Genomic DNA, 14,021 nt, shown 5'->3' on the forward strand with positions numbered 1-14,021 from the left:
AATGGTTTTTGACCGTCAGCTTGTTCAACTCCCGGTAGTCGATGCACATCCGGTGTGAACCATCTTTCTTCTTGACAATAAGCATCAGAGATCCCCACAGTGAGCTACTCGGTTTAATAAAATCCTTCCCCAGTAGCTCCTAGAGCTGCGAAGATAACTCCTAGATCTCGGGCTACGCAAGGCGATAAGGTGCCTTGGCAATAGGCGTCGCACCCAAAACCAAATTGATCTGGAACTACACCTGCCTCTCAGGAGGCACACCCAGTAACTCCTTGGGAAAACATCTGGGAACTCACACACAACCATAACATCGAAGATAGAACTCAGTCACTCTGTGGCAACCCTCGTATCCATCACATATGCTAAAAAGCCCATACATCCCTGCTGTAAACTCTGCCTCACCCTGGCAGCAGAATAGAAAGTTGAACTAGATCTAGTCCCCTTGCCATACACAGTAAGCACTCCCCTACTAGAGTCTCGTATGGTCACCATTTGACGCTCACAGTCAATCAAAACTCCAAATCGTCTTAACTAGTCCATGCCCACTATGACACATACATCACTCGTTGCTATCGGTACCAGATATATCGGGAACTCAACACCAAAAAACACCAATACACATCCCCGTAATAGATTGGTGGCAAAAACCACATGCTCGTCGGCTATAGAAACCATCGGTATTCGACTCAACGCCTCTCGTCTGACACTAATGTGACGACTAAATGATAAAAACACAAAATATCGACCCGCGCCCGAGTCAAATAACACCAAAGTAGGCACATAAATCACAAGGAAAGTACCTTATTACAACACAATATAAGCATAAACAAATCTCAAAATAACATAAATAAAGAGATATGTACCAGCAACAACATCAGGTGTTCCGTAGACCTCCTACACGGTCAACTGGAATGCTCTCCCACGAGATCTCGGAGGCTCGGCCTTCTTCAATCGGCCGTAAGTAGCACGTAAAGTAGCAGGAGCAGCAGCCTGGGCTGATCCCTGAATGAGCTGGGGACACTCGGCTTTTCGATGGCCCGTCTGGCTGCAGTGAAAGCAAACCGAAAATCCCTCGGGGCAGTCCCTTGCCATGTGCCCCTCATTGCCACATTTGTAGCAAATCCCCGCTCGGCAAGACCCCTCGTGGCTCATGCCGCACTTGCTATAAGTGTGGCCCTTCTGGCCTCCATCTCTCAAATCATCGGGCTTAGCCCGTTTTGTCATCGGCTGCGACTGTACCGGTCTCCTATCTCTCCCTACTGATCTCCCTCTTCCCTGTTCTGAATCTCCAGCTCAATCTCTCTCCTCCTGGCGTTGGGTTGCAACTCTGCCAATGTCCTATAAGACGAGTTCGCCATGAAATCCTGAATGTCTCTCCTCAAGATGCTCAAATATCGACTCATACATGCCTTCTCAGTGGACAAGTGCTCAGGGCAGAACAACGCCCTCTCATGAAACATCCTCATAATCTCTGTTACTAACTCTGTCTTCTGCTTGAGAGATAAAAACTCCTATGCCAAACGTTCCTTCTCTACCTGGGGAACATAATCATCTTGGAATAAGTTGGTGAACCTCTCCCCAGTCACTGCAGCATGATCTGCAGGGGTGAAATCAGTCATTACAAACTTCCACCAGTCCTTCGCTCCCAAGTGAAGTTGGTCCAACACAAACTGGACTCTCAGATGCTTTGGAAATGAACACTTATAAAAACACCCCTCAGTGTCGGAGATCCATCTCATGGAAGCGATCAGATCCGGCGTCCCATCAAACTCTGGTGGTTTCATGTTGCTAAACTCATGAAACAAGAATGAGTCACCTCCTTATAGCATGGCTTCAACTATGGTCGTGGTGGCTGTAAAAGAAGCAGCAGCCTCTGTAACAGAAACATATCGCTCATCGAATGTCTCAATCAACATGGTCTTAATAGACCCGAACATCTCTGGTATGGCCTCTAGGATAGCTGCAGCCACCTCCTCATGAATGATCCTGCGTATCTCATCATCATTGTTACCACTGCCTCGGGGTTTGTTGCAGGTAATCACCATAATGTCTCTGAAATGCAAACACAAAATCATTAGAGACTAGCTCAATACACACACACTCGATTACCCACCCCTACACGCTCCTTAGCATCTGAAGATTCTTACTTGGGTCGCATATAGATCTGGTGTTTTCAATAGTACGTGCCCAATAGTACCTTCCACACCAGCCTGTAGTCGTCTCAAGTCCTCCTCCTAGGATTCTAATTCCCAGTACTTTATCCCTCACGTATCTCAAATACTCTCTTGGTAGATTCCTCAATGCTCATCTAGGTATCTCTCCTAGATTACTCAAAACTCTCTCTAAAGATTCCTGCAATGTTTCTCCCTACTCAGTACACATACAGAGCAAATAGCAGACATGATCAATCAATAGCATACCCTAGGCTAAGGCATCATCAATCAGGAAACTCTAGCCCTAAGTTCTAAAGTACCTAGCCTATCCTCTAGTATGCAGCTCTAATATCTCATAATATAAACAAATAATGGTATTATGGGAAATCACCGTTCGGGCTCTGGTTGATTGTACACACTACTCCGTCTCATTTTGTCTTTAAAACTCTTACTCGTTTGAAATAAACCAGTGTATCAATTGGCATATCATCCAAACTTTTGAAATAAACAAGTGTATCAATTGGCATAAATCAGACTATAACATCATAATAAAATCCCAATGGTGTGTACGACGCAGTCATCCCGAGCTCTTCCCTCTGGAACCAGAAGTACCTAAAACATAAACTGAAAACTTTAAACACAAAGCTTAGTGAGTTCCCCCAAAATACCGCATACGATACATATCAAGTAATAATGAGACACAGGCCCTAACCACATTCCAATAATATTGAGATACAGGCCCTACTCACTCTCAGAAACGGGCCCTGCCCAGTAAGATACGGGCCCCTCCCACACTCGGATCAAAATGAGATACGGGCCCTGCCCACACTTATATAATGGGGCCCGACCAACAGACATACATATAAAAGTACATACAAGTATCACTCAAACACCAAGTATAACCACATAATCAACAAGGGTGTGCCTTAGTGTAACACCCAGTTTTGGAAGTACTCGGTTGCGATCTCGGAGGCCATGGGTATAGGCGATTCGGTCTTTTATGTCTCTCAGGTCTTCTTCGGAAGGTTTTAGGCTTGGGGTGTGGCTAGGAACGTAGGGCTTCCTGCCACTTTTTCATGGATATAAAGTTCGTCGGAAACAAACTTAGAATGAGGGAGTTATAGCACTTTCAATTTATTGGTAGTATTGGTCCCTAAAGGAGAAAAGAGGCAATAAGGTATCATGCATCCAAGGTGGCCAACACGGAAGTACGCCCATCGTAAGTTGGAGATACGCCTAGTGTAGAGAACTAAGTGGACGCGGGTGTAGGAGGAGTACGCCCAGTATACGAGAAATACGCCCAACGTACGAACAGAGTTCCTAAACACTAATTTTGCGGCTAAGCACTATATAAAGAACATAATGTCATAGATATCAGCCCCCCTCTCACTCTTAGACAACCACCACGAAACCCTAATCCTTCCTTCAGTGTTCTTGGAGCTTAGGAGGCCATTAGAGAGCATTTTGGTGTTGTGAAGCCATTTTTCAAGCAAGTGAAGAGCAAAGCAAGGTGGTGGCTCAAAGAAAAAGCTATAGATCTGAGATTTTTGTTCCATTTCAAATCACCTTGAGGTATAAAGCCTTGAACTTTCCTCAAGTATGCTTAGATCTAGTGTAGTGATGTTTTGGACAATTTTGGTCCCAAGTACAGGGCTTTATGGTTCAAACCCGATTTTCTAGGCTTAGAGTTGCCACTATTAGTGCTAAATTAGTCCCTAAGGCAGAAAGTTGTCTTCTTGGATGTCTTATAGGGTCCATGCATGAGTTAAGATCAATTTCATGGAAATAGTATGCTATTTTGGAGTTTGGGCTTATTAGGGTCATGTAAACTCACCAAGTCAATGACTTTATAGATTAAGACGTTGAAAAGGACCTGGATCTGTGATAATTGTTTTTGGAATAGAGTATTACATGCTTAATGGAAAAGTAACTTAATGGAGAAGTACGTTTGGCGTACATGCAGGTACGTGCAACGTACACGCCATGCAGCCTTTACGCTTAGTGTATAGAGGAGTATGCCTCGCGTACTTATCAGATATGGGCTTGGCGTGTTTTGGGCCTCAGATTGGGCCACACATTGGATTTTGGTTCATTGGGCCATTAGTGGGCTTGGGAAGCCTACCTAGTGTTGGGCCTTAGATATGGACCAAGTTGGACTTGGGGTAAAATGCTCATCTTATCCTAAGGAGAATTATTGGTTTTTAACTAATTGTTATTTTGGGTAATGGTAGCTCGGGGAGTCGAGAGATCAACAGTTCGAGGATCTGCTAGCTAACAACGAGGGGTTATTCGCAGGATTCTACAGTCAGCTTGTGAGGTGAGTTTTCTTTACTAGGAACAGGTCGAAGGCACCAATGTCGGCCTGTTTATGTATGTTAGTGTATACCGGATTTAGATTCGATGTCGGGGTTAGCCCAATGTAGTTTATATGTTCCGGTTTTCAGTCCGATGTCGGGCGTGGCTCGAGGAAGGTTTATATGTATGATTCCAAACTACGGTTTAATGGCGGGTGGTACCCGAGGAAGGAATGCATGTTTAGTTATACTTGTTGTCATTGTGATACTTGTATGTGCCTGTTTGGGAGATGAGTGTCGGTGGGGTCCCATATCTCATCAGTAGTTGAGTATGGACGGGGTTTCGTACCTCATTATTAGTAGAGTAGGGGTGGGGCCCAGATAGGTGGGGCCTTGAGACTAAGAGTTATAGTGTTGTGTTTGTCTGTTATGTACTAGCTTGATTATGATTATATATTTGTATGTGCATGGAAGATGGGGCCCAGAGACAGACAGGGCCTAGTAGAAATAGATTTGTATACCGAGCGTGGCTCGATGCTAGGCGGGGCCTGATGTCGGATTCATCCGATGACGGGCGGGGCCCGAAATAGCGGGCTTGTCCCAATGTTTGCAGTATGTGATTACGTGTATGGTGTGTGGTAGTTTGGGGAGACTTACTAAGCTTCGTGCTTATAGTTTTCAGTTTTGGTTTCAGATACTTCCACTAGCAAGGGGAAGAGCTCGGGATGACTGCATGACACACACCATAGTTTTCAGCCTGGGATATTTTAGACTCTGATATTTTAATACATGGTTTTGATACAGTATTTTGATATGATGTTTGAGATACACGATTTGGGATTTTTATTATGTTATTTATGAGTTATGGGTTTTCTTTAATGGTTTAAAACGAAAATTTTGGACTGTATTTTTGGGGATGTTACACTTGGTGCCTTAGACCTGCTGAACTTGGTGAAAAGAGTCATCTCGAATGCTGAATGATATTTGGATAAATCCCAGGCCCCGAAAACAGCTCTACTCAGCCCCTAAACAGAAACAATTCCTTAGATACCGATCTATACTTCAAAACCCATAAAAGTTCAAACTTGGCCAAACTCAAAGTCAAAGTCAACGCTCTGAGTTGACTCAACTCGCCGAGTTTCCATGAATCACTGAATCATGATATTTCAAATCAACTCATCGTGTTTCCCTTCAACTCGTCGAGTTCCTCCTTTTTTCAACAGAATCGGGACAATCCTAAACCAACTCGATAAGTTCCCTGATGAACTCGTCGAGTTCATCAGTCTGCCAACCCACTAAATGCATTAAGCCACGAATCTTCAAACCAAAGCTCTATCTTCCAGATCTAGACTGATAGTGCATCTAGAGAGGGTAAAGTTTCCAACTTTACCCATGAAGAACCACCCTAAAGGCATTAAGCTCAAACCCTAAGCCAAAAAGTCTTATGTCTTAATACAAAAACCACCATATCTTCAAGATAGAGTTGATGAACACAGATCTGGACCTTAAAGGCTAAAAGGTTACATAAAGTCTTCAACTTTACTCACATGCATGCAAAAAGAAGCTTAAGAGGCCAAAACAAAGGCTTAGAAGGTGCATGGAGCTCTTAGGGCCATAAAGTTAGCACCTTTATGCCATGAAAGCTCCTTAAGTCCTTGGATCTAAAAGGTTTTGTCCATATGGGACGTCCAACTCCCAATGACCACTTCTTTTGGACAAAAACAAGCAAAAGAACATTAAGACGAAGATCTAAGTAACCACAAAGCAAGGTTGAGACTTTTTACCAGAAAGATGTTGAAAATCAAGCAAGGATTCTGGATCTAACAACTCCTTCTTGTATCTCCAAGCTCCCATTTCTTCTAATGGCTTCAAGCACACACAACACACTAAAAAATGGCTCACAATCACTCAAAGATGCCTTAGGGTATTGAGGTTAGGGTTTAGGACAGTGGAGGCCGGCAATCAGGCCAACTTATGGGGCTTAAGTTGTTTAAATAGGATGTAAAACCCCGAAATTAGGGTTTCATTTCTTCAAGCCAACTCGTCGAGTTGAGACCTCCCAACTCGTCCAGTTGGTCACTTAAAATACACGGTCCAACACATCTAAACACGACGAGTTAGGGGTCACCAACTCGTCGAGTTGCTCTATAAAAATGAATAATTTATAAGTTTAAATACATACTAGGAATCAAACATTACAAACAAGGTTTGAATATGATGAAAAATAAAAGATGATGTTAGCATGTATAGTAGTTAAGAAAATATTTAAAATTTGAAATTTTGAAAAAACACATTTATATTTTGAAAAGTGTAATTTTTTTTTTTGTAAAATGTTTTTTTTAAAATTAATCTATGTGTTTAAAGTGGTAAAAAAACAAAGCCCCAACGCCTCTTTCTCTAATCGGTATCAAAATGCCGAATTCACCAACCGAGCATGGCATGCCAAGTCCACCTCACCTCCGCGGAGCCTTTGCCGAGACCAATCTATGTAGCTTAATCTTATTTTTTGACAACTAAAAAGTTTCAATAACGAATAGTGTCAAAATATGATTAAACATGTTCTAAATCATATTATTCATTTATTATTGAAGCTATTAGCGGTCATTTTACACTAAAAACAACCTCTATTTCCCAAATAGTTTGCAGTTCTTAAAAAAAATATAATAAAAGTGTTTTTATTTGTTTTTCGACAACCAGATGTCCAAAAATATTACAATTTGTTTCAAAGTACAATGAAACTATGGAAGTGGGTCAAGATTGAACAGTGTCGGGTGTGTGGTAATGACGTGAGGAGAGCGATATAGCAAATCTACCCTCACCCAAATTCAACCAATCGCATTACACCTTTCTACTCCCCTTTCATTCATTTCTTATCTCCATTATCTTAGCCAATCCCATTCTTTACTCAAAGTACATCTACACCCCCTAACTTCTTATACAGTCACAAATGGTGAAAATATAAAAAGCAAATATGTTTCACCCTTTTTTATCTAGTTAAATGATTAATCCTTATAATTATCATACATATATTATCAATATGTAATTTTCAAATACAAACGGTTGTGCTAATAATCTTTGTACACTTTTAATGACTTTTACATGGTTTCACCACTAAGATAACAATAGTGAGTCCAAATAACATATAACAACATATTATATATTGTAATTTTTTTTTTTGCTATTATATATAATTCCCATATTATAACAATATGTCCTCTTAAAAGAAGATAGTTAAATAAACTTCTTAAAAGGACTGAATAGTATTATCTTCATATTTTAGGGGTGTAATTGAAAATGATTGTCATCATTCCTAGTTCCTATTCTACTTGTAACGACCTCCTTTCTTCCCTTTGATGTCATAAACCCCCCTTTTTACTCTCTCTCTCTCTCTCTCTCTCTCTCTCTCTCTCTCCGATGGCCACCAATTCTCTTCAATCTTTGAACTACCGCCACCACACTCCGCCAATTGGCCGGCGGCAGTCACTAGAATGTCCACCGCTGTTATCATTTAATATCAAATCAAACAATACTAATAATCCTACACTCTCTATCTCATCCGCCGTAAAAACCTTCTCTATGTCCTCCACAACCTCCACTTCCGCCACCACCGCCGCCCAATCAACCTCCTTTGACCTCCTCAAAAGTCTCCTCGCCGCCAACGATTTCCGAGAAGCCGATAACGAAACCCGGCGTCTCCTCATCGCTCTCGCCGGCGAAGCAGCACAGAAACGCGGGTACGTTTTCTTCTCCGAAGTGCAATTCATCGCAGAATCAGATCTGAAAACAATAGACGAACTATGGAGGAATCACAGCAACAATAAATTCGGGTACAGCGTCCAGAAACGATTGTGGGAGAAATCAAACAGAGATTTCACAACATTGTTTATAAAACTTGGGTGGATGAAGAAACTCGACACTGAAGTCTTACAATACAACTACAGAGCTTTCCCAGATGAATTCATGTGGGAATTGACTGAGGAAACGCCAGAAGGCCATCTGCCATTGACGAATGCACTAAGAGGGACGCAGTTGTTCAGCTACATTCTAACCCACCCTGCATTTGCAGAAGAAGAAAGCGCCATTGAAGAAGAAGTGGAGAAGAAGGAAGAAGAAAGAGATAAGGGAGGGTTGTCAAAACCACAGCCACTTGGCAAAGGAGTGTTCAAACCTGATTATAGTTTTTAATGAAAAAGTAAAATATGGTTTGTAATATTTGTCCAAATGCAAGGGGACACTGACAAATATTTATATTAAAATATCTACCTTTGCTTTTCTCTCTCGTATTATTTGCTTTTAGAGCTTGTACATTTGTTGAATTTATATTAATGGCCTTATATAAATCTTTATGAAATTTTAGTTATAATTAGAATGTAATTATGTGATTTTTTAATTTACTTTTTTTTACGCAAATGAAAAATAATAATAATAAAAGATGGTTACACAAGTATTTCAGTTTACTATATGTAGCTATGTCTTATAGATAAATCAAAAGAAAAATCATCAATTTTAGGTAATGTTACCGTTTTAAGTAGAGGTAAGCATCGAAAACATTACTTGTTTTTGGAATCAGAACCTTTTTGGAATTTTCGTTTCCAAAACCGGAATCGTGGCACTGTTTCTGGTTCCGGTTCCTAAAAATAGGAATGTAACAGGTATTAATCTTTTGGCATTTAAATTATTTAAGTTGTGATTTTGATTGGCCACGAACATGATTTTGACCGGCCACAAACAGTGATAGGGACACATCGCGATGCGGTCACATTACTGAAGTGGCAACATAGTTAAAGCTTAGCAGCAGCGCAATGAGCTTGATATACAAAACACTAGAAGCCTCGGGATTTGGGCATATTTAATGCACACTTCAGTATGGTTTCAGCTCACTCATCAGCCTCCACCCCAAAGAACATTGTCCTTATAACCCTAGCCTCAATTTTGACATTGTGTGCATTTTGCACTCTCTTTTCTGAAGATCCAAGAGGAAAAAGCTTAAAGCAAGGTGTTGGTGTGAGATTTATTGGTGTTCCAGCAAAGCAATCATCTTTTGTACCTTTTGTGAGTATAAAATTATTACTTTTATGCACTTTCATTCTTAGATCTAGTTGTTGGTTGGTTTGATGGTCATTTCTAGTCCGTTGTTCATGTATTATTGGAGTTTAGGGAACCCTAGGACCTTGTGGGGTCATTTTGTTGCTCTTGGACCTTGTTCTTGATAGAAATGACAATGCATGTATTCTTGGTTAAGCCATACACTTAGTTTTGGATCTTTGATGGTTTTTTAGACTTAGAGTTTGACTTTGTGGTTCTTTCAACCATTGAGATGGATAAAGTTGGAAACTTTATCCATTAAGACGTTTAGAAGTTTTAGATATGAGATTTGGAACTCCTGTGTTAAGGGATTTAGTCCTAAATAAGAGTTGGTTTTTTTTAGCATAACCACGAAACAATGAAGGGTATGTCGTGACACAGGTCGCAATACCCAACTACGACTGTTTTTTCATCTAGTGATCACGACACGACTATGTATCTGGCCATGACACATGAGTATCAATGGTTGACCGTTGAATTTGACTATTAACTTTTTGACCATGTTTGACCTTGGGTCAAACTATAAGTTTTGAGTTGTAGGCTAAGGTTTGAACTTTGTCAAATTTAGGAGGTTAGTGTCACAATTAGGAATTTTGATACGTTGTAAACACTTAACAAAGAATGACATTGTAGCTAAAACATGTATGGTGTTTATTTAATGACAACAAAATTCCATCAAATACCCTATACAAACTTTCAAATAGTCAACAAAAGTTGGAAACTCTAAAAATCTTGGTTTAAGTCCATTTTGAACTAGGATTTTCTTGTTGGGCCTAACGGACCAATAAGCTTCCAACTTGACTATTTTGGCTTAGAACTCTTATATGGGCTCTAATTATACCCACTTTCATTTATTTTAACATTTTGGGCCATAATGGCCCTAGAATGAAATAAAATACCTTTATTGGGCCATAACAAATCTAATTAACCTAATGGGCCATAAAACTCATACTTTGATTTATATTGGGCCATGAACCATCTCCAAAGACCAATTGGGCCGAAAACAATCAAAATGGGCCCATAATATGGACTTAAGCACAAAAGGTCCAAATCTTCCTCTCTCTTCACTTTTTCTCGGCCCAAGAGGAAAACAAAAAAAAATAATAAAAATTAATGAAATAAGGAGGGTTAGCCACCTCCTTATTATATCATGGATTTCCATGCAAAACCTCACATGTCTCCATGCACCATCTCTTCACCTCTTTCTCTTCTCCTTTCTTCTTCTTATTCTCGGCCGATTCCCACTCACTCCACCTCATTCTCTTTCAACAATATCTCAAGAATACTCTCTCAAGAACTCACCCTCCTTCCATCAAAAATTTCAAAAATCACAAGGGCTCCAAGAAGATGTTTCCCTAATATCACTAATCCTTGGTAAGTTGTTGTTTGATCCATACTTTAACATCTTGATTACCTCAAAAATCTCCCCTGAATCATGTAAAATTCGTGATCTTGCTTCTTAGAACACATCTAAGCCAAAGACCTTTCCAAGAAGCTTGCTAGGCCGAAAGACCTCATCATTTTCTTTCATTTATTCTTCAAAACCGTGATCCACAAGAACAGGTGAGTTCATACCCCTTTATTTTCGGTTTTCACATGTTTTATGTGACATCCCCATTTTCACGGCCAGAAAAGAACGATTTTGTTTATGCTTTGTTTAAAAATCAGAGTAACATTTTAAATAAAAGTGTTGCGGAATTTGTCCCAAAACAAAATATGATAAAGATTTATCAAAAGTATTTCCATAGAAATGTATTTCATTAAAAAGACTCGGGATGTCATGTTCGTTACAGATCATAAGCATAAACAATACAACATAGGCCTTACTACATTATTCTGTATTTACAGGCCTAAAATCCCTTAATCTCTCATCCCAAGACATCACATCTATGCTCATGCGCCACTACCTGTAATACAAGAAACTGAGTGGGTCAGGCTTGGGAGCCTGGTGAGCACATAGGGTTTTCAACCCACAATAAATAAGTTTATTAACTTTATCAAAACAAACAAACCTGATTACCCATTCCCGTTATCCTCACTTTACGTCCTTAAAACATCTAACACAAGGGACCTAGTCTAAGGACTATCATCGGGATGGACACTACTGCTAAGGGGATTCCTTAGCAATAAATGTCCTTAACGCAACCATGTGGGGGATGGAGTACACCTGGTGAGCACACAGTTCAAATAAACACCTACAGGTTGCGAGCCTACTAGTGTTCCACTGGACTGTCTAAAATAGTTCGTGGTCGTCATCTATACTCCGCTATATGACAGGATCATCAATAACATCGATAACGAGGCCTCTCATTATTTTATTTGGTCACACAGCAACTATTACATCTACCCATATTTTTACCCAACACATTTTGTAGATATAAAATACGTATACAATTTAAACTTTTAAAACATGTATAAATTTTTTTCATCAAACAAAGACAGCAAGTATTCAGGCAATATGCACACACAACACGTAAATTATATAATAAATACTTCATATCTATGTGTAAGATGAAAATGCTATGCACTCACCTGAAAGGTGGCGACTCAGCACTCGGACAACGCTTTGATACTTTCAAAACAATTTTCCTTTGATAAAACATACTATCAATACCACCAGGGTTTAGTCTAACGATAACCGAGACTATTTAATAGTCTGACTATTATTATTATTATATAAACGCTAAATAACACTCAATATAACTCATAATAATAGCACAAATAATTATTTTAAGGACCTAATAACATTCTATAATCATTTGAAAGCTATATTAAAAATTGCGTAAGCTTAGCTCACTTACAGCGGATTTTAAAGAAAATCGGGCTTTGCTCGGAGCAGCGTTTCTGAAACCGAAAGACCCTTTTTCTCGGGACTCCGGGAGCCTCGGGGCTTCCTTAGGGTGCTAGGGGTTCACCTAGGCTTAGGGGAGGGTTAAAACCCTTAGATAGAGAAAGTAATTTAGAGAGAGAAAGAAAATGGCGTGAAAAACTCGGAGACCCTCGCAGGTATTTATAGGAGCAAAGCCTCTCGGATTACGTTGGGCGTCAGCAGACTATGCGGGGCGTAGGCTTCGGATAAGGGTGCCACCTCTGACCACCTGTCTCACACTCCGGTAGAGGATAAGGACCGAAGGTACGCTGGGCGTACCAACCTCGGACGTGCGGCATAATAGCGAAGGGAGTCGTGTCCGAATCCGAAGCGTTCACTAATCAGCGATGGACGGCCCACAACGCGCCACGTCACCAAGTTCTTATCAGCCTTCGCAAATTCGCCCATAAACTTTAAAAATCCGTAACTTTCGTGTACGAGCTCCGTTTTCGACGTTCTTTATATCCACGCGAAGGTGGGAACGTACTATACAACTTTCTTTCAGACTCCTCCGGCTAATTTTGACTTTATTTTGAAAGTTATATTATTAACAGGCCAGGACAGGATTGGTCCGTTAAAAATTAATAACTTCTTCATCCGACGTCCGTTTTCGTCCGTCTTTATATTGTCACTCTACAATTAACGAGATCTTCGATTCTCGTTTAGGTTGTGTCGGTTAAAAACCACTCGATCTAATATTCGAATTTCGGGCTGTATACTGCTAAACCGAAACTTCGAAAAATCATAACTTCCTCATACGAAGTCAGATTTGGGCGTTCTTTTTTTGGAAGCTCTTGGTTTAACGTATTCTACGATTTTCGTTCAGATCGCTACGACTAAAACTCACTCTATCATAAATTCACTATTTACGTTTCCTGGTATCGTGCTGCTTTCATCACGAAACTTCGACGAGTCATAACTTCTTCGTTATAACTCGGATTTCGGCGTGCTTTATATCCCCAGAATCCTTTTTTCGACCACAACAACTTTATATAAAGATATCGGGGCTTATCTCATACTTTAATTTTGACGCTTATTTTTATCTTTTATTTATTAAATATTAATAAATACATAATAAGCATAAAAATTCACATAATTCACATAATACTCAAATATTTCATCTTTATTACTTCCAAATGTGTTACAATAGTTGACCTAGACTATTACATTGTCTAAAATGCTTAGCTCTGAAACTCGGGCGTTACAATTCTCTCCCCCATAGGATGATTCCGTCGCGGAATCATAGATCAGCAAACATGTGACAACCTGATATTTCGAGGCAATATGATGGAACGCAAGTCAAATTTAGGTCAAAATTTAACTTTCCTAAAATCTTATTTGGGTTAAATAAAGTAGTAGAAATCGTATCAAGGTTTTCATACATATAAAGAAACCTAAAATCCGAGTTATAACGAAGAAGTTATGACCAGCTGAAGATTCTCGGCAAAACCGGCAATACGGATAGACGTAAAATGCGAAGTTTCAATACGATAGTTTTTAGCCTTAAGTATCTAAATAAAAGTTTTAGATATCATTAAACCGTAAACGAGCATAAAAAAAACATCCAAATCTGACTTCGTATGAGGAAGTTGTGATTATTCTAAGTTACAGATATAACAG

General features: G+C 39.9%; 1 protein-coding gene across 1 annotated transcript; it reads left to right on the forward strand.

The window, feature by feature from the left end:
• Positions 1-7,785: 7,785 nt before the first annotated feature.
• Positions 7,786-8,721, forward strand: GUN4 (protein GENOMES UNCOUPLED 4). Its single transcript, XM_078997712.1, has one exon. The coding sequence runs from the start codon at positions 7,862-7,864 to the stop codon at positions 8,630-8,632; it is 771 nt and encodes a 256-aa protein (XP_078853838.1). The 5' UTR covers positions 7,786-7,861; the 3' UTR covers positions 8,633-8,721.
• The last annotated feature ends 5,300 nt before the right edge of the window (positions 8,722-14,021 follow it).

The sequence above is a fragment of the Lactuca serriola genome, chromosome 1, assembly GCF_051521515.1.
Source record: "Lactuca serriola cultivar US96UC23 chromosome 1, Lser_US96UC23_V15, whole genome shotgun sequence".
In the NCBI taxonomy this organism is placed as follows: Eukaryota; Viridiplantae; Streptophyta; class Magnoliopsida; order Asterales; family Asteraceae; genus Lactuca; species Lactuca serriola.

Bases quoted from the DNA above. Each gene is read 5' to 3' on its own strand.
- GUN4 (XM_078997712.1), top strand. From the start codon at position 7,862: ATGGCCACCAATTCTCTTCAATCTTTGAACTACCGCCACCACACTCCG.